The following is a 25,330-nucleotide window of genomic DNA, read 5'->3' as shown; positions in this document are numbered from 1 at the left end:
TTTTTGTTTTTAAAGTACATTTAATATCATTATTAAAGATGGAGTTTGATTTCAACCTGCAGCTGCATTTTACAATTATATATCTTTTAAACTATATTTAGGTTTAGTTAAATTGTGTGTATATGTGTGTGTGTGTGTATATATATTTATAAAAAGCTTTTCTGTATGTATGTGTTTTTGTTTTTGTTTCCTTTTCTTTGTTTCACATTTTGCTATTACTTTATACAAAATAACAAAAAAAAAACAATAAAAATATTAAATAAAAGTAGAATATATTTGTATAAACTTGTTGTTTCAGCTTGCTAAATTGATAATATTATAACTTTAGCAAAGTGAATTCATTAATTGTTCAATTACAAATGTGCTCTAAAACAACATTTCCTTTTTATCAAGTTCATTTTATTTTATTATTTCTGTGGTTGTTGTTGTTACTGTTGCTGTTGCTGCAGTTGTTGTAGCCTAAATAATAGTTTTCATTGAAATAGATTTAGAGTTCGATTTAATTATGTATATTACATATCATTCATAATTTATTTTGAATTTATCAATTTTAATCATCGTTGAATTGTTGCATAAAATTTTGATCAGATTTTCTTGCTGTTTGCTGCTCGTTATTAAATATTGTAAATATTATAACACAGCTATTACTATTATTATTATTTATTCTTTAATTTTGTTGCTTTACTGATTTGTTGCTTGTTGCTCTTGTTGTTGTGGTTGTTGCTGTTGGTTTTGCTGCATATCCGTGTGGCCATTGTTGTTGTTGTTCCATGTGTCGTGTTGCACGCTTGCCTCCGCTTCCTGTTGTTCGTGTCGCAGCCATGTCGATTCATATTGGATTTTCGGTTTTTCTTTTCAGTTTTTTGTTTTGTTTGCGTTTTCTGTTTTCTTTTTACAACAATTGGCAGCAAGGAGAAGGCTTCGCCGGCTCTTTCACGTCCATCTGACGTTGCTTTTTGCGTGATGAAATATCCCTGATTAGATCGAAAAATACCTGCGGAAGAGCGCATTAATATGGATTAATAACATGCTCCCAATACGAGTATCGCTATTTATTATTAATTTTTTTTTTTGGTTTTTTGGGTTAATTTGTTCTAGAATTACATAATTTTGAAAGTGTCTAAAAACCGAAAGCAAAAAGTTTCATACACCACGAACCGAAATGGAAAGAAGAAAAATATAGAAAATCAACCAAAAATCAAATAAAATACAACAAAAAAAAATAAAAGTAAAAAAAAAAACATAAGCAAATAATTTTACTTAATCAATAATTTTCTGATATCATACAGAATGTAATATGCCTTTACAAAAATGGCATATATAATATATATTTACCAAGGCTGCAAACCCAGAGGATCAGTGGTTCCCCTCTCGGGGACTTGCATAAGTTATAATACTCTCAAATATCTGAAGTAAACGATTATAAAGCTCGCGATATTTGGCTTGACAATTCGGTTTGCAGCCTTGCGACTACTTCGACTATTAAAATCTATCTAAAATAATATACATAATTTTAGCATATATATCTATATATATGCATGTATGTGTAAGTATGTATGTGTGTGTGTGTGTACATATGAATATGTTGAGTCTAAAAATCGAATTGTATTCCTAATATAATTGTTTGCTATTTCTTTGTTCATTGAGAAGAAACTGCTTTGTCAAGGCAAGATTTATGCCAAATATATCGATAAATCTGATATCGATATATATATTTCTGAGTTAATCTATGAAACTGAAGCCAAAAAAAAAACTAGTCTATATAATTCACATAATGTTTAATGTTTAGAAGGTAAAGTATAGTTGTTATTCTAGTAAAATATCGATATATCTATTTTTAAGTTAATGCTTGAAACTTAAGCAAAGAAACCCTTAGGCTATATAATACATATCATGTTTAATGTTTAGAAAGTAGAGTAAAGTTGTTAACCTGCTCAAGTTCCGTTTAGTTGTAGATTATAAGCAATATACCGATTAATCTGATATCGATACATATGTTTTTGAGCTTATCTTTGAAGCTAATGAAAAAAAAAACTATAGTCTATATAATATAATGTTTATAAAGCTTAGTTCTAGATTGCAAACAATATATCGATGAATATGTTATCGATAGAAAAGAAGAGTTCATATGGTGTAGCTGTTATCCTACTCCAGTTCGTTTGCCTGGCTTAGAAAACCTCGAAAGTGTGGCTTAGTATTTATATTAATATTTAGTATATATATTACCGACACAAGTTTGATTATAAACATGCTAAGTCTATTCAATTGAGTTAGTAACTATCGCAGTAAATCGATATGTAAAGTCTTACAAGTTGTTGTTGTTGTACTTGTTATTCGTGTTACGACTGTTGTTGTTGTTGTTAGTAAAGTAAAGAGATCAAAAGTTAACAAATCGAAGCAAATTGAAATCAAATCAAAATTAAAATCATAAAAATAAAGTAGAAATTGCTGTTGTTAGAACTAAAGCGGATTTCAGTGTTGCAAGAAGCCAAAAGCGAAAGAGGGCAAGCTACGAAAGTACTTAAGGAATAAGGCATTACGCTAAGTTCAGTTAGTGTGTGTGTGTGGGTGTATCTGTGTGTGTGTTTGGTTTAATAATTGCTTTGTTTAATTGAAATAGATATATATTTAATTGTTGTTTCGTATGCACCTAAGGCCTAAAGTAGGGTACACTTAAGTCTCCGCTTCTTGCATCTATCTTTAGCACGCCCGCTCGTGGCTTTCGAATCTTCGGTTTTTCGTGATCTTATTTCGCGCATCAAATCAAAAAATACCTGCAATTGTGATGGGAATAAAACATACATGTACGCTTATATAGATATCTGTTCAATACGTATATATATTAAGAGATTGTTTTTGGTGTAATTAAGGATAGCGCCAGGCGCGTGAGTGTGTTTCGTTAGTGTTACAGAAATAAAGTTCAGTTGTGTGTGTATTCGGTGCCATGTTTAGACATTGATTTGCAGCTTGTGAGCGATACATAGACGCGCTGGCGACACGACAAAATGAGGGCTTTAAATTATAATAATAATTAAATAAAAACATTTAAGTATTTAGTCCAAGTCGTTAGACAACATCCATAGGCGACAATGATAACAGTGATAACAGTGCTGTGAAGTAAGCTGTGGTAAGGAATCGATAACGATATTTCGATAACCAATTTCAATATCAATTTCGATATCAAATTTCGAATTTCGAAAAACTACATGCTTCAACTATGCTAACTATTATTCATTTCATCAATTTCAAATAACATTTTCCTTGATTTTATTTCAAAGATTCAACTAAAAGTTGGGGTATTCCCTAGAAGAAATGTTTAGTTTTTTGTCAGCTAAAGAATCTTTCTAGCAAGTAAATTTCTAATCATAAAAATTCTGACTTGACAAAAATATTTAAATTTTAATTTTGAACTATTTTAAAATTAAAAAAACCTTAAAAAGAATTTCTAATCTAATAAATTTTAATGTTTCTGAATACTTAAAAAAAAGAATTAAAACAAATGTACATAAAAATACAAAAAAAAATATTTAGTTTTGATCTATTTGAATAAATTCTCGAGTGAATACAATTTCTGAATGTAATTTTTAATCAGCAATTTAATTTCCTGTGAATACTTAAAATATTATTTAAATAAATGCTAAATATATTGAAAAATCATGTCTAATTCTACTTTCAGCTCTTTTAAAGAAATTTTCGAAATTTAAATTTCGAGTAGAATTTCTTAAAATTTCTAAAAATAGTAACTAAAAAACGTTTAAATATAGTAAATAATATTTCTTATTTAACTTTGATCTAGTTCAAGTTATATGAAAGTTTTCTATATTAAATAGAATTTCTATAAAATGTTAAGTTTTTGAATACCTAAAAAAATATATATAAAAAAATTGCATAAATTAAACATTATATATATTTAAAGTAGAATTTATAATAATTTTATTTGCATAGCAAACAGATATAATAATATAAATATAGTAAAAGTTATTTTCAATTTCACTGTTATTTTTTTTTAATATAAAAAACATAAGTCTAGTAAATAAAAATTCTTATTTTTTTTTACTAATTTTAAAAAGTTGATATTATGAATATTCTTCTGAAAAACAACTGAAAAAGTATTGCTAAGAATTTGAAAGCTGTAAAAAGGTGAGTGTGAGCCTAAAGCAAAATTATAAAAGAAAAGCCTCAAAAATATGATCTACAAAGAAGTTTTTATCATTAAGTTATATAAGCTAATACTTGATTTAAGTTCAATATCAGTCAGAGCGCATGTGGGCCACCTGGCTACGCCGACAAGCGAATCTAAATTCACTTTTTTTTACGAATTCATAAAGTGTGAATGGCATAAACGTTGCCATGAACTGATTAGCTGTAGCTTTCTTGGTAAGTGTGTGGCCAAAACAACAAGGGGCCATAAAATGTTGGTCAAAAGATTTGCAAAGGTGCAAAACGCTTTGATAAGCACACAAAATGTGAATCGTAACAGAGGAAAGAAGAAGAAAACTATTATGAGTGAGTTGTTGTTGTAGTTGTTGTTGTAGTAGTTGTAGTTGCTGCAGTTGATTACAGTGTGCGGTAATCACAAAATACAAAAACACACATAAACTAAAAAAAAAAAAACAAAATAATAATTTATATATATATAGTATATATTGTGTATATATATATAAATATAAATAAAAACTAACAAACTGAAAACGACAAAAATGTGTGCAATAAATTTTTGCATTTCGTTTTTTCCAATGTTTTTTTCTGGTTCGTTTTTTGTTCATAATTGTTAAAATTATGAATTCATGATCATTGCCCAGATTTGATTCTGTTTTCTTGCTTTAGCCAATTGTTGAATAGCCCTTAAAAACTGTCTCTGCAAATGTTTTCATTAAATATTCACACATATGTATGTGTATATATATATATTGATAGACATATGGATAGATTGATTGATTGGATTGTATTTGACTCAGCTCGCGCATTTTATATAGAGAGTAATTGGGCTGCCCGCCGCACTTACCTTGTCCACGTTCTCGCGCGTCTTGGCCGAGGTCTCCACGTACGGCACGGACCATTGCTGTGCCCTCACCTGGCACTCGTTGAGTGGCACCTTCCGTTTGTCATTTAGATCGCATTTGTTGCCCACCAGCAGGAACGGTATGCTCTCATCATTTTTCACCCGCAGTATTTGTTCTCTGTGTGGATGAAAGCGACGCCGTCAATCAGATGAGCAAATAAAGTAACGGATAAAATGCTTATCAAATGCCTCGCCAGGCCATGTCATGACTCACAGCCCACGCACTCAACTCGTGGCCCAGTCGAGCCACACCCAGTCACACTTCATAATTGTCATATGTCAGTTAACAGGCGCCTCTCCACCGTGTTTACATTGAGTTTAGACTCATGTTCTCTCACTGCCCGCCCCACCCGCTCGCTCTCTGCTTCGAATGAGGTCAATGGGAACGGAAAAACATTAGCCTAACCCCACACAATTGAGGACTAGGCTGACAACTCTATCGAGCAAGTAGCGCAAATTATCGATCGAAGGGAAACGTAAGAGCATTGCGAATATATTGCAGAAAACTAAGCTAAGTTGGCCTGTAAGACATTAGCAAGAGTCTAAATACTGGAAACCTTGAGGGTTTCTTAAGCATCGATAATATATCGATAGTTTCCTTTGTAGATAGTTCGTTTGATTTGTAAGCAACGATGCTACTTTAAGCCTTTACTGAATAACTGAAGAAACTTTTAGTTTAAATGGAGATTTGGATCTAGCTAAACAAGAAATTCAATTACTTATCTAAGGAACTATCTGCACTATCTAGCTACTTGTTTGACATATACATAACTGGTATGAATTATAGGATTAAGCATATAGGGTCTACACTAACTGCAACTGCTCTTAGTTCAATGAGTTAAGAGATGGTTTTCCTTTTCAATTTATCTTCTATAAAAGTTACTAAATAGATATTTGATCATGCTATAGTCGTCTCAGGCTATGCAAATATGATAAACTATCTTTAGTGCTATAAAATAAAATAAGAACATTTTATATATGAGCGTTGATCTCTGATGAAAAGCTGCCCAGCTCAGCTATCTGTTTCCTCAATCATATATCCCATAAGCCAGAGCTTGATTTTTCTACTACTGCATTTTAGCTTAATTTTCAGTTTAAGAAACACTGTTGACTATGCTTAACACTTTCGGACTTGGGGCCTCTAATTAGAAAGTGTTGCTGGGACGGCACTTGACTATGACGCCTGCCAGAGCTGCTGAGAGACCTGTTTGGGCACACTTGTGGCATGACATGGCTGCCGCACACTTGACACACACTCGGAAACACTCACCTGAATTCCTGGGTGGCTTGGAAGCTTTCGTCGTCTGTGATTGAGAAGACGCAGAGGAAACCTTCGCCGCTGCGAAAATAGTTGTCTCTGATCGCTGCATAATCCTCCTGGCCGGCTGTATCTAGTATATCTATTTGTACTTCCTCGCCATCGAGCACAACCTGAAAGGTTTAAGAAATAAAATGTAGTAAGTCAGCCAACATCTGGGATTGCCTGCGATGTTTACCTTTTTCCTATAGCTATCGGCCTTGGTGGGCTCGTAGTCCTCGACGAACTCATCGTACATGAACTGCAAGGTGAGGGCCGATTTGCCAACGCCGCCGCTGCCCACCATGATGACCTTGTGGAGCGCCGGGCCGGCCGTCGGTTTCTTGCTCATGGCGATGGAGTGTGTTAAGGGGGACTGTTGTCTGGGCGGGATTAGGATGCGCTGTACACTGATTCGTCACTTTGCCAAACGCTCGCTCAATCGCTCAATCGCTCAATCGCTCAGTCACTCAGTCCGCCGTTCGCTGTTGTGTTGCTTGTTTAAACTGTAAGAGCAGAGCGAGAGAAAGGGTTGAATATTTTGTTAGCTATTTTCGATTGGGCTTCCTGTTTTGGGGCATGGCTAAAATAGCCAGCGACAGGCCGTTGTCGTATCGTTGTCGTTGTCGTTGTCGTTGACTCTTAAGTCATTCAACCGTTCAACAATTGAACCATATATGGCCTGTATGCCAGGGTATTGACTTGCGCTGTGTTTCATAACTGAACACATTTGCGCCTTATGTAAGCCAGTTAACACAGTGACACCTGCCTTTAACGGCTGTCGTTTAAACAGACTTCCTCCATAGCGCTAACTCTAATCGCTTCTCATTCATGTTTTTTGTCCATTTTTTTCTTTGCTTCTTACGTTTTTCTTTCAGCTTAATTACAACAATAAAAAACTAGATTAAACTACAAGATTATTCAACGGATTTGATCTTTTTTACAATTTCTTTTTTGACTTCAAATACGGCTCGAATTGACTATGGGACAACTGGCTCGATACATATTATATATATATATATAATGTATATATTATAGCAATAGTGAAGCGATGTCTGTTCATTATTGTTGTTCGTTTTTAATGCATAAAAGTTGCTCATTTTTTCTATTTGTTTCCTTTGGCTACTTTACGCAAATTGGCAAATGAAGCATTGCAGCACGTCGCCTGTGACCGGCTGCATGATACCCTACGTTCAGCTAAGCATGTGCTTGGCATTGTGCACAGGGTATTTTGCAACAAATAAAAAAAATAGGTTGAATGAACTTTTTACACACAAACAAAAACAAAGCAAAACACAGCGCGCAGCAGGCATGCGAATAGCATAATGCAGAGCTGGCCAAAACCGAACTCAAAGGCCCAGCAAACAACAACAGCAACAGCAGCAACAACAACAACAACAATTTGTTGCTGTTTCTGTTTCTGTTTGCGGTTGCCATTCGCAATTAGCCTCTGGTGACCGACGCGTCGTCGTCATCGATTGCAATAAATTAAGGCGTAAAATTGCGTATGGCTAGCTGCATTGGCATGGCTGACACACTCAAAGAAAACACACACACACACACATTAGAACACAGTTAGACGAACGGTCTGGCTGGCTGGCTAGGTGACCAGCCACGTGGTCATTTGGCCAGCTGCCAATTCAGCAGTGGGCCAAGACAAGAGATCAAGTTTGTTACAAAAAGAACAGAGCCAAAGATAGAGAGAGAGAAGGAGAGAGTTGGAAAGAGAGAGACTGAGAGCCAAACGATATAATTACAACGCTGGCCATCAGCTGTTGCCGTAGACCGATGAGATTTGCCGCTGTCCGAGGGGAAGTTTACTCATAACGGTTCAGTCAAACCGTTAAAACAAACCACACCAAATAACAGCAGACAATATATGTGCCCAAAAACATAGCTATTAATTCCGAGTTAAGTGAATTCTTTTTCAAAAGAAAAAATTAACTTTGCTAATCGCGCTTCACAGTTATCGAATTATTCACTAACGTAACGATAATTATCGCTTAGATTGTGATCCCAACAATTATTATAAAAAATGTATCACTAATTATCGATTATGTTAGACTAAAATATAATTTGTTAGACGATCATGCGGTAAAATGTGTATATCGATAATTATTGATTAGTTAGTTAACGATAAAAATATATTTAAGTACAATTGGTCTATCGATACTTAGATATTTATCAATCAGTCTACAATTTAATATCACGTATCTAAAGATATTTATCGATTACTATAAAAACGAATAGAATTTATTTGACGGTAACGTAGCATAATTTGTCAATCGATAAGTATCGATGGGAATAGATTTGAAGACAAATTGCCTATCTATAACCTAAAACTGTGACTTTTAATACTAATTCAAGTTAAAAATGTAATTTTAGTACAATTTGTGTATCGATAATTATAGATAAGATTATAATCTGAAAACAATTTGTCTAACTATAGCAAGTTGTCTATCGTTTTTCTTAATAACTATTTCATGATAAGACGAAACAAATTAAAATTGATTGGAAATAGCTTTAAAATATATTTTATGAGCAATTTATTTATCTCTTTTCATGAAATTAATGAAGAACACAGGTTTTTTTCAGAATTTGAAATTGATAAGCTCTAACGAGTGACACTTTTGATCCAATCGATAACTTGCAGGCAAAATATATATTTTTCAGCTGATCTCTTTTGCCAACTGAAGCTTAAGATAAGCCAATGGGCGTAGTCCAAAGCTTAAATTCAAATATCTAAAATATTTAATAAACAAAAAAATGAAAAGAACAAAAATCAAGAAAGAATTTATTATTTTTACTCGAACTAAACCTGTTTTTGTGTCTGTCTTTGTTTAAATACATTCTTTGGAAATTGTAAAATTATTTGATTATGTCAGAGTTAGCGTATGATCGTCTCTGTGGAGGGATCAAAGCGGAAGAGCAACTAGAAATGTTTATGACGAAAATGATTTATGTGGCCATAAGGTACGTCTACACCGATAGATGTACATACACATGTATACATATATACACATGTATGTATGTGTGTAATAGTTGTTGTATGAATGAAGGCTTTCAGCCAGCATGAATCAGTTCAGATAACAGCTAACAGCTAACAACAAGTGACATTTGTTTTGACAAACACAAAAACTGAATAATAGAAAAAAATATATTAAATATGAGTAGCCAAAACAGGGGCGTATTAGAATTGGTAACCGCAGTTGACCCACAAAATAAACAAATGCAATGTGCGCTGCCTGACTAAACTTGAAACGTTTGTGGTCGCTGTTGTTGTTCTTGTTGTTGTTGCCAAATAAGATGAGTTTCGCTTTGGCTTTTCCAATGACGACGTCTGGGAATTGAAAACAAAAACAGCCACAGCAACAGCAGCTGTCAAATAAAATAATGTGCGCAACAAGTACAACAAACAAACAAACGAGCAAACCACCAAACGACAAGCAACAACAACGATCAACTCGACGAGTGCCACGCGGCGTATGAGTAATCGCCAGCAGCTAAACGAACGCGTCAATCAATAGACGTGAAGCGATACCAAAAACAAAACAAAGCGCACACTCACACGCACGCAGCATAGCTCCAAAAACAAAAGAAAATATTCAACACATAAACTCCCACGCCCAACTAAGCTGGCTGCTCTCGCAGCTGAATTTCCAGTCGCAGCAGCGTGAGTTCAAAAGAAAAACGAGTCAAATTGCTCTAAGCGCCTGAGCGCAGAAAAAAAGATAATCCAAAGCCACTGCCGTGCCCTATCGCATTAACTATGGCGAGAGTGCTCTGCGCACTTTTGGGAGACCCAAACAAATGCTGAAAGTTATTGATTAAAAGATATTTTCAATATATAAATATACATATATATATATATATATATATATGTGTGTATGTAGATGAGCCACGCCTTCTTACATTTCAACAAAACCAATATACCCCGAATGTGCATATTCAGTGTGTTCAGGGTCAAATAAAAATGCATTTATCTGTAAGCCAAAAAACACTTATATTCGTGAAAAATAAAATGCAATTCAATCTAAAGTTCTCCAGGAATCAAGATAATGTAAGAAAGTTGGCAACATTTTTTTTAATTCGTTTTCTTGCAAAATAAACAAACTAAAGCGCAACAGGATTCTAATCTGTCAGGCAGAGCTAAGGAAAATCTCTTCTTATCGAATTCATCTATTAACTGTTTATATATTTATCCAAAACATGGCAAATGCCCGCCCAGCAGCTGCTTTGCATAGATGCCTAGCAGCTAGGTGACCTTTATCCTGTATTACCTGTACAGGCTACTCAACAGCAACAGCAAAGTTTCAAGTTAAGGAATTCTTTAGACGAGTACAAAATGTTTAACTTTCTCCTGCACATTTTTACCAGAGACAATCAAAGTAAACTAAAAGTCTTTAAAATTCAATATGTCATAAGCTGAAGAGCTGTGGACCACTTAGAGCAACTAGATAAGGCGGCTTCAGGAGGGGGACTCCCCAGTGGAGTAGATTCCTTAGCAGGCTCAATAAGGAATTTTGCAGCAAGTTGTCCTTTGTTGTTGCAGTCTTAATGCTCTAGCTACTTTTAACTTAAAGCATCTAAATTGGCTTGTTTAATTTATAATTAATTTTAAATAAGTTAAAAATAAAATGAGAAATTTCGAAATAGAACAAAATATTTTTATCGGACTTCGATTTCTTTATAAAGTATAAAACATACTAAAGTAAAAATATAGTGATATGCATAGATATATATATAAATATATATATATATATCTTCAAATGCTCAACTAGCTAGATACTCTGTCAGCAAACCAATTTTCATTCATTTCAATTCAAAGATAAACAAAATGAAATCAAACGATTCTTGGCAGATATATAAATGTATGTGTATTATAGTGTCGGAATGGAATATAGAGTGTGCTTATGTGTGTGCGAGTGAGTGTATTTAACAATCGAATGCGATAGTGAATAGATATTATAAGACTAATTTGTAATTGCTCAATAGGCATCTTATATATATCTTATATATCTTATATATATATATATATATCTTATATATATATATATATATATATATCTTATATATATATATATATATATATCTTATATATATATATATATATTTATTGCTGTTGAAAAGTGCTGCTCACATACGCAACCCCAATAACAAATTAACTTCTCGGTCTTTTTATTTCAATATTACTCATACGCAATGTAAACGCCAGCAGAAATTAACTGAAAACTTTGCGAGTTAACACGAGGCGTTGCACAGTCATTGATTCATCACACACACACACACACCCACACACACATATACATATACATATATATGTATATAATTAATGAAATTACGCGCTAATGCAATCAATTTCTGATTATTTTCCTTTGGCACGTCTTTTCTTTTCGCCTTGTCTATCGCTTGAGTTCTTTACAGCTATCGATATTATGAATTAAATGTTTCTATGCATTTATAAATATATGGTATATTTATAAATGCGTTCGGTACGTAGATTATCTTCTAAATTTGACTTTAAATCAAAATTGGTTTATATATATGTATGTATATACTGCACTATATAAAACAAAATTTTTCTCATGGATAATAAAAAGCTGCTCAGTTTTTGTTTCAATTCGAATGTAAAGAAGAAGAGTATAAGAATTCAATTTTATTTGATGATTTTAGTGCGATAGTAAATCTGTTGTTCATAAAAATAATAATGCGGAATGGAAGGAATTGAAAAAAAAAGAAATAATAATACTTTCAATCAATAAAAAATATTGTGTTTATCACTAAATTGTTTTGATCAATATTTACTGCTCAGGCGCACTACTATTTTTATGAACACATTTTTTTTTTATTTTTATTAAATTCTACAATTTTAAATTTATGTGGAATTTAAAGGATTGATTAAATCATATATTATATATATATATATATTAATATATATATGTTGTAAACGCTTTTATACCTCTTATAGCCTTCGCCGTATTTGCTCTACTTTCGCTGTTGGTAAACAAGTTGGACGTGCATAAAATCTCTGCTTTGCTTTATTTTATTTTCTTTTCTTCTTTGTTTTTAAATATCATTTATAGCATAAATTAACTCTGCTGCAGAGCCCGAGCTAGAGAGTACTGCCACGCTTTCACACATGTTGTCAACATTCTATGTGAGTCGTCTGAAGTTCTTAAAAAAAAAGTAAAAGAGAAAAATGTTTTGGCTTTCTCACTGCGAAAATTGCTCGAGTTAGTTAGAATTTAGTTTTAGCTTTAGTTTTCGTTAGAATTTTAATTTTAGCCAAGGCCAAACTTTTAATGGACTTTTAGTAATTTTCATTTACCCATTTACAGTTTGTTTACAAAGTGTTGCAAATGTTAATTTGATTTTAAATTGCTGACAAATTGGAACGGGCGAAATCTTGCAAATGGCATGTGGCCAGGAGAATGAAAACGTTTTTAAACACTTTCAATCGAGCCATTAAGACGTGCACTAAAACCAATTCAACAAACTCTTGATGACTAAAAGAATAAAATTAAAATAAAGTTTCATCTTTAAGTGCTTCAAAGATTGCCACAACTGTATCACTTCTGATGGTAATTACTTCGCAGAGCACCAAAAATATTTTTATAAATAAACATTTTTTAAGACAAAAAAAAAAGACAACAAAATCTATAATTTCCATATTTTTGTTTTAAATTTAATGCTTTAATTTTTTTTGTTTTGTTTTACGCAACAACCAAAATCAAGCCAAATGAATAATAAAATCAAAGGCAAATGAAATTAACACACAAAAAAACTTTAATAAAAACAAATTGAAACCGCGCTACAAATTTGTTTCTGGGGCAAATTTTGAGAAAATAAAAAAATGCCAAATTAACAAAAGAAAAAACTGAAATTTAAATTGAAATTGAAAAAATGCAAAAACATAACAAAAACAAAAGATATATACAAACGTTGAGTAGTATTTTTTAAACAAAAGGAAAACATTTGCCCAACGTTCCAACAGCAGCAGCAGAGAACCGAACCGAACCGAACTCTATTTTTGCCATTTGTTTTGTTTGCGGAAATTAATTTTTACCGTACGCAGGAAAAACAGTTTCACATGCGATGACGTCATTGCAACGCGCTAACAGACAGACAGCCAAACAATCCAGCCAAATAGCAAACAATCTAAAGTAATTCCCAATTGAATCTCAATAGCTGCGACTACACAGACACTTTTCAGTTGTCGGAGCAGAAGTTAATTGATATTCGATTTAAACGTTATACATAAATATACAAAATTAAAAAAAAAAAACAATTGTTCTACATCTAAAATTAAAATGTTGTCTTAGCTCTCTCTTAACAGAAATTTAAATACATAATTTTAGAAGAAATAATTCAGATCTTTTAAGTTACATTACTATCATAGCTCATAGCAAATAAATATATAATATTTTTACTCTATTATAACATTTATTTTTTGGCCTTTCTTTTATTTTGATTTCTTTTATTATCTTTATTTTTCTATTCGTTTTATTTTAGACCACATTTTTAGTTTTATTTTTATTTTATTTTATTTTTATTTTTATTTGTATTATTATATTATTTTATTTTTATTTTTCTTATTATATTATTTTATTTTTATTATTATTTTATTTTATTTTTATTTTTTTCTTTTTTTTATATATATTTAATTTTATTATTTTTCTTTTATTTTTGTAAATTTTTTCTTAATTTTTTTTCTCTTATTTTACGTTCTTTTTTTTTGTGTTTTTTTTATTATTTTTTTATTTTTTATTTTTTATTTTTATGAATATTTTTAATTTTACTTTTATTTATTTTTATTTTTTATTTATTTCATTGTAGTTTTTTTATAATTATATGTCTACTTGTTTATGTATTTGTATAAACTTACGCATTTTATTTCTCTCTAAATAGCCACAATTTAAGAGCTGATGAAAAGTGTATTAAAATTTCGTTGTTTTGATTTTTGGCTAATGCTATAAAATGTGTATGTCTGTGTGTGTGTACGCTTACGACTTGTGTTTGCCATAATATTGGAAACGAGTAGCCAAATATCGACCAGGCCAGTTCGATTGATATTTATTTGCTTGAAATTGATTTTAAACAGACTCCGGTGCCGAGGCAAGCGGCCGATCTGAATTCTAGTTTTCAATCTATGTTGGCTATTTTCTTTTTTGGCAATTTATGAAGTTGTTTTATTCTTTATTTTCGCCACGCAATGCTTGCCGCAGTGTGTAGCAGCACTTAAATAATATGTATGTATCTACACACAGACTGTGGATTGTATCGACTATTTATATAGTAGACTTTGCTTTGATTTTTATTGGGTTGCCCGATTAATTATTACTCATAATATTGAATGTTAACTTGCTTTGTGTTTTATGTATAAGTTGCTGCTTCCTCTTCTTCGCCTTAAACATTTTCTTTTGGTGGTTGCGCAAATGACGTCATCAACAGCTGCGACTCGCTGAAGCGTTAAGTGGCAGGCGAGGGTGTAGTCAGCTCATAGAAGGTGTTCAGAGCATGCAACCCCCTCAAGGCGCAGTTGAAGAATAAGTTGACTTACAAATACACACACATTTAATATATATATATATATATATATATATATATATATATATGTATGCATATACGCTGATGCCGCAAAGTGCAGTCAACTCTTAGACGCATTTCTTAGGAAAGTTAAGAGGGTCTCTAGAGCCGACGCTCTGCAACGCAGTTGAGCGTTCTTTGGCGGGTGTTTTGCGTGCGCTCTCTTTGGCCTGGTTCTAATAATCAGCTAACAGTTACATACAGTTGCTATAGGCCAGCCCTCGGTTCAGCTCGCCTCTAGCCACGCTTATTGCGTTGCGTGCGTGTTTTACATGAGTTTTGCTTTGGCTCTCGCCATATTTTCTGTTTTCCGTCTCTTTTTGGCCGCCATTCGGTTGGCATTGGCGTTGGCTCGTTTTGCTTTTAGTCAACGGTTAAGTTAATGTTCTTATAGGTATGATACCCTGTACTCAAACGACAGGGGACATATGCTATTATGTGGAAGTACTTGCAGCAGGTTGCGCTTGGACTATAATAGATTTGATCTACATAAAAGATTTTCTACGTAACTTTTTTAATCTACAATATTTCATCAGCCAATTAGATGTACAATCATTCTTCAATATACCTTACACCAGCTAAGATATCTAATTTACGATCCACACTCTAAGATAATACCTTACAATCACATACCTACGATGTACGATCTAAGATATACGCTAGAAGATCATAATCATAATGATATGCGATATATGGTCTAAGATCTTCGATCTTCGTTCTGCGATGCATGATTTACGTTATCCATCTAAGACCAACAATCTACGATCTACGAGTTACGATCTAAGATCTACGATCTACGATCTACGATCCACGAGCTACGATCTATAGTTTACGAACTACTCTCTACTACATATGATCTACAACCAGCAATCTAAAATACACGATCAACGATCAACGATCTACGATCTACTATATACGATATACAATCTAAGCTTTACGATCTACAATCGTTGGTCTACTTTATTAAACTATATGTTCATCTGTAAAAGGTTTTGTAAAGATTGTCTTGTCAACTATGTACAGTCACGCTGCGATTATCGATTGCACTATTTATCGATTGTGTAGCAAAAACTTGTTGAGAGCTTTACAAGGCTCACAATATATTAAATGTAATATTAAATTGAGTAAATAGTAGTGTTTACACACATATGTGAAATATTCTATATATGTTAAATTCATCGCAAAAAAACGAAATGGGAAAGAAAACCTAATTACAAAGTCTTTGGATAACGTTTAGATTTGCATGAGGATGTCATAAAATTCAAAGACGTGCCACAATGTGGCACCACATGTATGGCCATAATAAAAGCTCAACTCCTCTGCTTAACCTAACCTTCTACGTAACAGGGTATTTGCCATTCGAGCATTTCCTATGACCAAAGCGCTCTTAATTGTTTGTTAGTTGCGTTTTTAAACTAACTGTTAAATTAATGGGTTTTTATATATTTAGTCGGCTATGTTTAGAGTATTTGATTGCTACCTGTTATTGTTGTTGTTGTGGTTGTTGTTACTCTTGTTATTTGAGTTACTTTTGTTGTTTTGCGTTGTGTTGCTGTTGTTATTGCAAGTTGTGGTTTGTTTGCCTGTTGAGTACAACCTTGACGCGATTCTGTGGTTACTTAGCTACAGTTAGCGTCGTAATTCTGTATGCCTTAAGTGAAACCCAAATCGGAGCACGTGTCGATACGATTTCGTTTGATTGAAATATTGATTCATCTATGTATAAACGCCTTAACGCTTGTTATACAATGCAAATCACACTGCTATTTTCGTGAACACCGTTGTATATTATATTCAATAAAAATTTTTATTGAAGAATTTTGATCTGTATTCAAAATGAGTTATTTGAGTCTTCAAGCTTTTTTTAATTAAACATAAAATATACAGAAATATGATTTCAGATAGTGAAATATGAGTTATTTAATACGCTCTTTCAAAATTTTAAATGTAGTTTACATTGGCTGCTCACAGTTCGCGTTATTTAGCAACTGCCACGCCCATTTCAAATAGGCAAACAGCTATTTAGACAGCAAACAATTATAAATATACTTGATCATGATCATGGCACAACCCTGCCCATAAGTCCGTCTGTCTGTATGGAAAAACTTGAAACTTGAGACTTGCAATTGAAGCTTAAGTTATAGAAAGACTACACTAGTCGGGCACACCCGGCTCCGACTTTTATTTACATTATATACCCTAACCAAGTGAGAATGGCTATACTGCTTCATGTATCACCAAATGGGCAGGGTATCTTCTAGTCAGCCAATCACAACTAAAACTGTATTAGTTTTATTATTCAGTTTTCATTGACAATTGACTTTGAGATCTCCGTCTGGAGTCGCTTTAGCTCAACGTCTCAGCATATTTTGCTGCGCCATTTGCAACGTTTAAGAACAACAATAATCGCAACAAAGAGAGCGAGAGGACAGAGATTTTATTTGACTTCCGCCAAGATTAAGTTCAATAAACCATAAGGGTGAACCATGATGTGCAGATGTTGTCATTGCGAGTAGGTGGCAGAGAACGCAATAGGTATACATATATATACATATTTATATATATATATATATATATATATATACATATGTGTGTATATATGTATATGTGTGTGTCTATATGCCCTCATCTAAATAATGCTAAGAAATTCTTTACATAGATCATTGTTCATAAAAATAGTTGTAATAAACACAACATTAAGATTAACATATTTTTTATTAATTGAAATGCTTATTTGGTTGCATAAATTAAGAACATGTGCACTTAAGCTTTTAAGAAACTGTTATTTCTTTTTCAACTACTTCCTGCATGCATCTCTCTAAAACATCAAAATCGAATGAACTCCAACCGAAAGTAACGGGATTTTTCGCGAATGTCTTCTTTACACTCTGTTCTAGAATAAGGTGGGCATCTTCTTATTTTCCATCGACAAAAATGTCTTTCTTTGGTTAATTTTTTTGTGTAGTGCATTTTCATGAACACCCCACTGTGTGTGTGTGTCTATATGCATTTATCTATACACAGCAAAACACTTCTTCATATATATGTACACGTTTGACTAGATTTTATGTTGTTGTTGTTTTTTTTATGCATCTTTGGAATTCTTAAAACTAATGTCAAGAGCTTATTAACATACTTCGACCACCATAATCTATAGAAACCGGTCGAAACAGGGGCAACAAATTAAGAATCTTATTTTAATGTATTAGTTTAGAAGATACCCTGTGCTAACTAATGCCTGGTTTTGTTTTGAGAATCATGAGTAAAATTGAGTTCAGCTGATGGCAGATTTATACACATTTTTGAGAAGCATTTGCAGGATTATATGAATGTATGTATAATATATATTATATGAATATACATATATTGCAATCGATTAATAATGAGCGAACTCTATAGCTGTGAGCCAACATATTGTACACGGTATTTATACTGATCAAGTAGATATACATATCAGTTAACACAATTGATCAGCAGAACGTAAATATTGAAGCTGACCATGCATTCTCAGCATAAATGCTTACGACACCAGCTGTCTCAAGCGGACATTGCACAACAGCGGAAGCGTCCACGCGCAACAATGTTGCTGACCAGCGACCTAGTACTGTATGCAATGCCAGCGTTTTCAGGGCTTAGGGCTAGCTTCTATTATAAGAACGATTGTCAAATAGAGTTAGTTGATTTTTGGAAATAAAGAACGTCGGTCATCGCCACGGAATTCACAAAGTCTTCTCATTTTTCGAATAAGTGTTAACGCCGATACTCCGTACGCGCTTAACATAATTTCGAAATCTTAAAATAAATAACTGGCGCCCAACGAAATCGGAAAAAAAAACCCGAACTCAATTAAACAAATATTCAAAAAATAATTTGTGAAAAAAACCCGAACTCAGTTAAACAAATATTCAAGAAATAATTTGTGAAAAAAAAAAAAACCCGAACTCAATTAAACAAATATTCAAAAAATAATTTGTGAAAAAAACCCGAACTCAGTTAAACAAATATTCAAGAAATAATTTGTGAAAAAAAAAAAAAAACCCGAACTCTATTAAGAAAATTTCCAACAAATAATTTGAAAAAAACCCGAACTCAATCAAACAATTATTAAAAAAATTTGTGAAAAAAAAAAACCCGAACTCAGTTAAACAAATATTCAACAAATAATTTGTGAAAAAAAACATTATAAATTACAACTAATACGCAACAAAAAAGTTCACCGAGGGATTCATCAAACCATCAGCTCTACGAAAATAATATAAGAACATGTAAGTAGGGTGTTCAAAAAAAAAAAAAAAGAATAATAATAAATAAAAATTGTAAAAATACAATTCCAACTGTTCAACTAAATTTTAATTGTATAAAAAACACTACACATATCTTATTTGCATGTTATGAGTGATAGTGAGATACAAGATTTAGTAAAAAAATTTCAAAGTATAGATACAGGTGAAAAAATAAAAATGTCTTTATCTAACGAACAGTTAAGAGCGATTGTAGAAGGCGCAGTTACAAGCGCATTAAGAACCCAAAAAGAAAACTTTGATCAGAAATTACGCGACATAGAACAACGTATTGGTTCTGTACAAGTTAGCACTCCTGAAGTAGAAACATTTAGAGAGGCCGAGATCAGGGCAAGCGTCATTTGCAATGAAACCCTTGACATAATGAAATCCCTTCCAGAATTTGAAGGAAAAAATGAGACTTATGTATCATGGAGGAAAGCTGCGCATACCGCATACAAAGTATATGAAAAATATGATGGTAGCTCGAAACATTATCAAGCTTTAGGAATATTAAGAAACAAAATTAAAAACGCCGCCGATATGGTACTCTCTTCGTTTGACACTCCTCTGAATTTTAGGGCCATTATAAATCGGTTAGATTTCACGTACGCAGACAAAAGACCGATATACCTAATTGAACAAGAGCTGTCAACACTCCGTCAAGGAAATCTGACACTACTACAGTACTATGACGAAGTGGAGAAGAAACTGACTTTACTCATAAATAAGACAATCATGACCTATGACGCCAACGTTGCCTCTTCGTTAAATGAGAAATACAGGGCAGACGCTCTACGAGTATTCATCTCAGGTACCAGGAAAACTTTAAGTGATGTCCTATTCTCAGCTAGACCAACTGACCTTCCGTCTGCACTGGCATTAGCCCAAGAAGTCGAGTCTAATCATGACCGGTATATGTTTGCCACGAATTTTGCACGTAGTTTAGAAGAAAAGGCTCAGAGAACAGTACAAAAACAACAAGGCAGAGATAGGAACCTAACTCAAGACCCAAAATACAACCAGCCAGGGAAAAGCCCATATTATAAGAAACAAGAATTCTCACCACGACGAGAACAAGTTGAACCAATGGACGTTGATACATCCGCTCGCTTCGGACAGACGACCCAATACCAGCAAAACACGGCTCCCTCAAAGCAAACTCAGTGGTCGACTCAACAACAAAACACAAAATATGAAAGTTACAATAATCAGGGACAAGCAAACAAGAGACCAAATAATAGTAGTGCACGACTCACAGGACCGAAGCAGCAAAGAGTTAACTATTTAGAAGCAAGAGATTCAGAATATGAACAGGACGGTAATAAATATCGGACCATCGCAGAAAATGAGGCAGAAGACATTGAAGACGAATCCGACGAATATGACCAGGTCCATTTTTTAGACCTGGCTCCCTGCTACCGTTCATAGAAAGATCAGTGGCAGGAAGGACAATAAGATTACTTATAGATACAGGGGCCTCTAAAAACTATGTTAAACCATTAAAAGAATTAAAACATATTAAGCCAGTAGAAAAACCCTTTCGAGTAAAATCAATTCATGGCTATAACGATATTGACAGGAAGTGTACAATGCATCTTTTTAACACAAATACAACATTTTTCTTACTACCAAACCTTACGAAATTTGACGGTATAATTGGACTTGATTTACTAAACCAAAACAACGTTATATTAGATTTCAAAAACAAGAAGTTAATAACAAACTGCACTTCCGAGACTATTAAATTTCTAAAATGCCCAGCCGTAAATTTTACGGATGTCAAAGAAATAGAAACCCCTCAAGCCATAACGACAAACTTTCAAACAATGCTCAAGAAACGAACAGGAGTCTTTGCGGAACCAAATGAGGCACTCCCGTATAATACCAACATCATTGCCACCATTAGAACAGAAAATGAGGATCCCATATATTCCAAACTATACCCATACCCAATGGGCGTATCGGAATTCGTAAACGCAGAAACTCAAGACCTGTTAAAAAACGGTATAATACGTCCATCTCGTTCACCGTACAATAACCCCGTTTGGGTTGTAGATAAAAAAGGTACTGATGAACAGGGAAGGAAAAAGAAGCGTTTAGTCATAGACTTCAGAAAACTTAACCAAAAAACAATAGACGACAAATATCCAATCCCCAATATTGCCTCTATCTTATCCAACTTAGGAACAGCAAGGTATTTTACAACCCTAGATCTGAAATCCGGATTTCACCAGATCTTACTTGCTGAAAAGGACAGAGAAAAGACAGCCTTTTCTATAGGAAGTGGAAAGTATGAGTTTTGCAGGCTCCCTTTTGGCTTGAAAAATGCACCCAGTATTTTTCAAAGAGCCATTGACGATGTGCTCAGAGAGCAAATCGGAAAATCTTGTTATGTTTACGTCGACGACGTAATAATTTTTTCTGAAAACATGGAAAACCACGTCAAACATATCGCCTGGGTCTTAGATAAGCTATACGAGGCCAACATGAGAGTTTCGCCAGAAAAATCACACTTTTTCAAAGAAAGCGTTGAATATCTAGGTTTCGTGGTCTCAAGTAAAGGTATAAAGACATGTCCAAGTAAAGTTGAAGCGATTCGTAACTACGAATTACCAACAACTCTGTTTAACGTCAGATCATTCCTCGGCCTGGCAAGCTACTATAGGTGTTTTATCAAGGACTTCGCATCTTTGGCAAAACCTATAAGCGACATCTTAAAAGGCGAAAACGGCAAAGTTAGCGCAGGACAATCAAAGAAAATACCAGTAAAATTCGACGAGAGTCAACTCACGGCATTTGAGAAACTAAAAGAGGTTCTCGCATCCGAAAATGTAATGTTACTCTACCCCGACTACAAGAAAGCGTTTGATTTAACAACTGATGCTTCGTCCTTTGGTCTAGGGGCAGTCTTATCCCAAGGTGGAAAACCAATCACCATGATATCAAGGACATTGAAAGATAGGGAACTTAGCTTTGCAACAAATGAAAGAGAATTACTTGCTATAGTCTGGGCCTTGAAAAGCCTCCGAAACTATCTGTACGGAGTAAAAAATTTAAATATCTTTACGGACCACCAACCCCTGACGTTTGCAGTATCTGACCGTAATCCAAACGCAAAAATCAGGCGTTGGAAAGCTTTTATAGACGAGTATAATGCAAATATCTATTACAAGCCAGGGAAGGAAAACTACGTTGCTGATGCGCTATCGCGGCATAATATTCATGCCTTGGAAGACGACGCACAGTCAGACAGAGCTACAATGCATAGCGAAGTATCACTCACGTACACTATAGAAACAACAGACAAACCAATCAACTGTTTCCAAAACCAAATTATAATTGAAGAAGATAGAGTAGCCTCTGATCGTACAGTCATTATATTCGGTAAAAAAATCCGACATACAATTCACTTCTCAGACAGAAATTCGTTAATCGAAAGAGTTTACGATGTAGTCAAAAAAGACGTCGTTAATGCAATCCATTGCGAGTTACCAGTACTGGCATTCATACAACATAAACTAATAGAAACTTTCCCAACAACAATATTTCGATATACAAAACATATGGTAAATGACATTTTTGACAAGAACGAACAAAAAGAAATAACTGTAACAGAACACAATCGAGCCCACAGAGCAGCTCAAGAAAATGTAAAACAGATTTTACAAGACTACTTTTTTCCAAAAATGACAAAACTAGCTAACGAAGTGGTTGCAAATTGCAAAATCTGTAAAACAGCTAAGTACAACCGTCACCCACAAAAACAAATACTTGGAGAAACTCCTATACCTTCCTATGTGGGTGAAATGCTACACATTGACGTATACTCAACTGATAAAAAATACTTCCTTACATGCATAGACAAATTTTCAAAATTCGCAACCGTTCAACCCATTGCTTCAAGGACAATAATCGACATACAATCGGCAATTTTACAACTTGTAAATTTTTATCGACATATCAAGACGATCTATTGCGATAATGAACCCTCCTTAAAGTCCGAAACAATAAAATCACTATTAAACGGCCAGTATGACATTCAAATCGTAAACGCCCCACCACTCCATAGTACTTCAAATGGACAAGTCGAGAGATTTCATAGCACCCTCAGCGACATCGCAAGATGCCTAACAGCTCAAAGAAAAATTACAGATACCGTTGAAACGATACTCCAAGCAACTATTGAATACAACAACACAGTTCACTCGGTAACAGACAAACGTCCAATCGACATAATCCACTCATCCTCCCCAGAACTTAAAATTGAAATAAGAAATAAAATTCAAAAAGCACAGCAGCTCCAAATAAACAGGGTAAATGAAACAAGACACGATAGACAATTCCAAGTAGGCGATACAGTTCTTGTAAAGGCAAACAGACGTTTAGGGAACAAATTGACACCACTGTACAATGAAAACAAAATTGACGCAGACTTGGGGACAACGGTCTTAATAAAAGGGAGGGTGGTCCACAAAGACAACCTAAGGTAAACAAAACATTAAACCCTTTTTATTTCTTTTTATCTTTAGGATTTGGGCTATAATTCTCTTCGCCACAACGGTAGCGGCGAAACTTACCGATTATACGAACACAGATTACATACCGATCTCAGACGGATATGTAACCATTTGGACGGATTTCCAATATTTAAAACATTCAACTAATCTTACTCTATACTCAGCAATAGTAGAGGACACGAAGAAATTAAGACAAAATTTTCCACGATCACATATGAGACAGTTATTAGACACAGATATACAACATATAGAAGCACTAATAGCCACAGTAAATATCCATCATAGACATGCTAGGAGCATTAATATGCTAGGCACCGTTCTTAAAGTCGTAGCTGGCACGCCAGACTCCGACGACTTGGAAAATCTTAAATTTACACAGAAAGAACTTGTAGAATCAGAAAACAGGCAAGTAACTATAAACACAAAAATGCAAGAACAAATAAATAAGCTAACCGACACAGTAAACCTCATAACAAAAACAAAGCAAATAGATACAGAACATTTGTATGAGACACTGCTCTCAAGAAACAGAATAATTATTTCAGAACTAGAAACCTTGATGCTATCAGTAACACTTGCAAAGGTTGGAATTGTAAACCCCTCCATATTAGATTCTTCTGACTTAAAAAATATTGTTAATGAACACCCTATAAATATCACTATTACTGACTTAATGGAAGTATCTCAAGTTAAAGTCTTGCTAAATAATAACTTTTTACACTTTATTATAAGATACCCTAAGCCTAACATAGTATGTAAAAAATTAACAATATACCCTGTCCAACACGATGGCATTGTAATCAATTTCGCCGAAGACTACGATATAGCTGTTTGCGACAACCATGTAATATCAATAGGAAATTGTAGCACAGCCCTCACAACAACGTTCTGTAAGAAATTACCCTATACAACGTGCGCGCAACAACTGCACTCAGGTGGCACTGCACATTGCTCAACTCGACCCAGCCATCTTGAACCTCTAACCATCATCGACGATGGCGTTATCATCATCAACGACAGAGTGGCTATAGTTGACGAGCAAATGGTGAAAGGGACATTCCTCCTTACCTTTGACAACGAGATAAAGGTAAACGGCACCGTATATAAAAATCCAAAAAAATACGTGAGGAAATCCCCGAGACCAGCGGCATCCACGCTTCTAAATATAACGGATCATCAGGAAATACCGAGCCTGCCGTACCTACAGAAGCTAAGCATAAAAAACATCCGGGACATTGCTCAAATAGAAGAACAACTGGTAAAAAGACCAATAATATCTGGACTAACCGTGGTCATCATTCTACTTTCCTGCTACGCCTCAATGAAACTTTATCAAAGACATCAGAGGAGCAAACGTCAACTTGATCTTCAAGCGGTAATTAACAGTTTGAAGAACTCCGAGGACGTCATTCACCTAAGTGGGGGAGGAGTTAACACAATTGATCAGCAGAACGTAAATATTGAAGCTGACCATGCATTCTCAGCATAAATGCTTACGACACCAGCTGTCTCAAGCGGACATTGCACAACAGCGGAAGCGTCCACGCGCAACAATGTTGCTGACCAGCGACCTAGTACTGTATGC

At 34.0% G+C, this 25,330-nt stretch overlaps 1 protein-coding gene across 3 annotated transcripts in view; it reads right to left on the bottom strand.

Moving 5' to 3' along the window:
- Nucleotides 1-784: 784 nt before the first annotated feature.
- Nucleotides 785-25,330, bottom strand: part of LOC111603346 (ras-related protein Ral-a) — a 30,506-nt gene continuing 5,960 nt past the window's right edge. For 2 of the 3 annotated variants that reach the window (XM_023320883.2, XM_023320884.2), the window contains exons 2-6: nt 6,559-6,865; nt 6,333-6,493; nt 5,006-5,180; nt 2,651-2,774; nt 918-994 (exon numbers count right to left, since the gene is read on the bottom strand). In XM_023320883.2, coding sequence (XP_023176651.1) covers nt 2,658-2,774; nt 5,006-5,180; nt 6,333-6,493; nt 6,559-6,711 — 606 coding nt within the window. In that variant the 5' untranslated portion in view covers nt 6,712-6,865 and the 3' untranslated portion in view covers nt 918-994; nt 2,651-2,657. Of the gene's footprint in view, nt 995-2,650; nt 2,775-5,005; nt 5,181-6,332; nt 6,494-6,558; nt 6,866-25,330 lie in introns of all 3 variants that reach the window. The other variant, XM_023320885.2, reaches the window with a different exon arrangement.

This window comes from Drosophila hydei, unplaced genomic scaffold (genome assembly GCF_003285905.1).
Source record: "Drosophila hydei strain 15085-1641.00,03,60 unplaced genomic scaffold, DhydRS2 tig00000250-arrow-arrow-pilon, whole genome shotgun sequence".
NCBI lineage: Eukaryota > Metazoa > Arthropoda > Insecta > Diptera > Drosophilidae > Drosophila > Drosophila hydei.
Note: the sequence above shows the minus strand (reverse complement) of the source record. Positions and strands in the feature narration are given on the sequence as shown.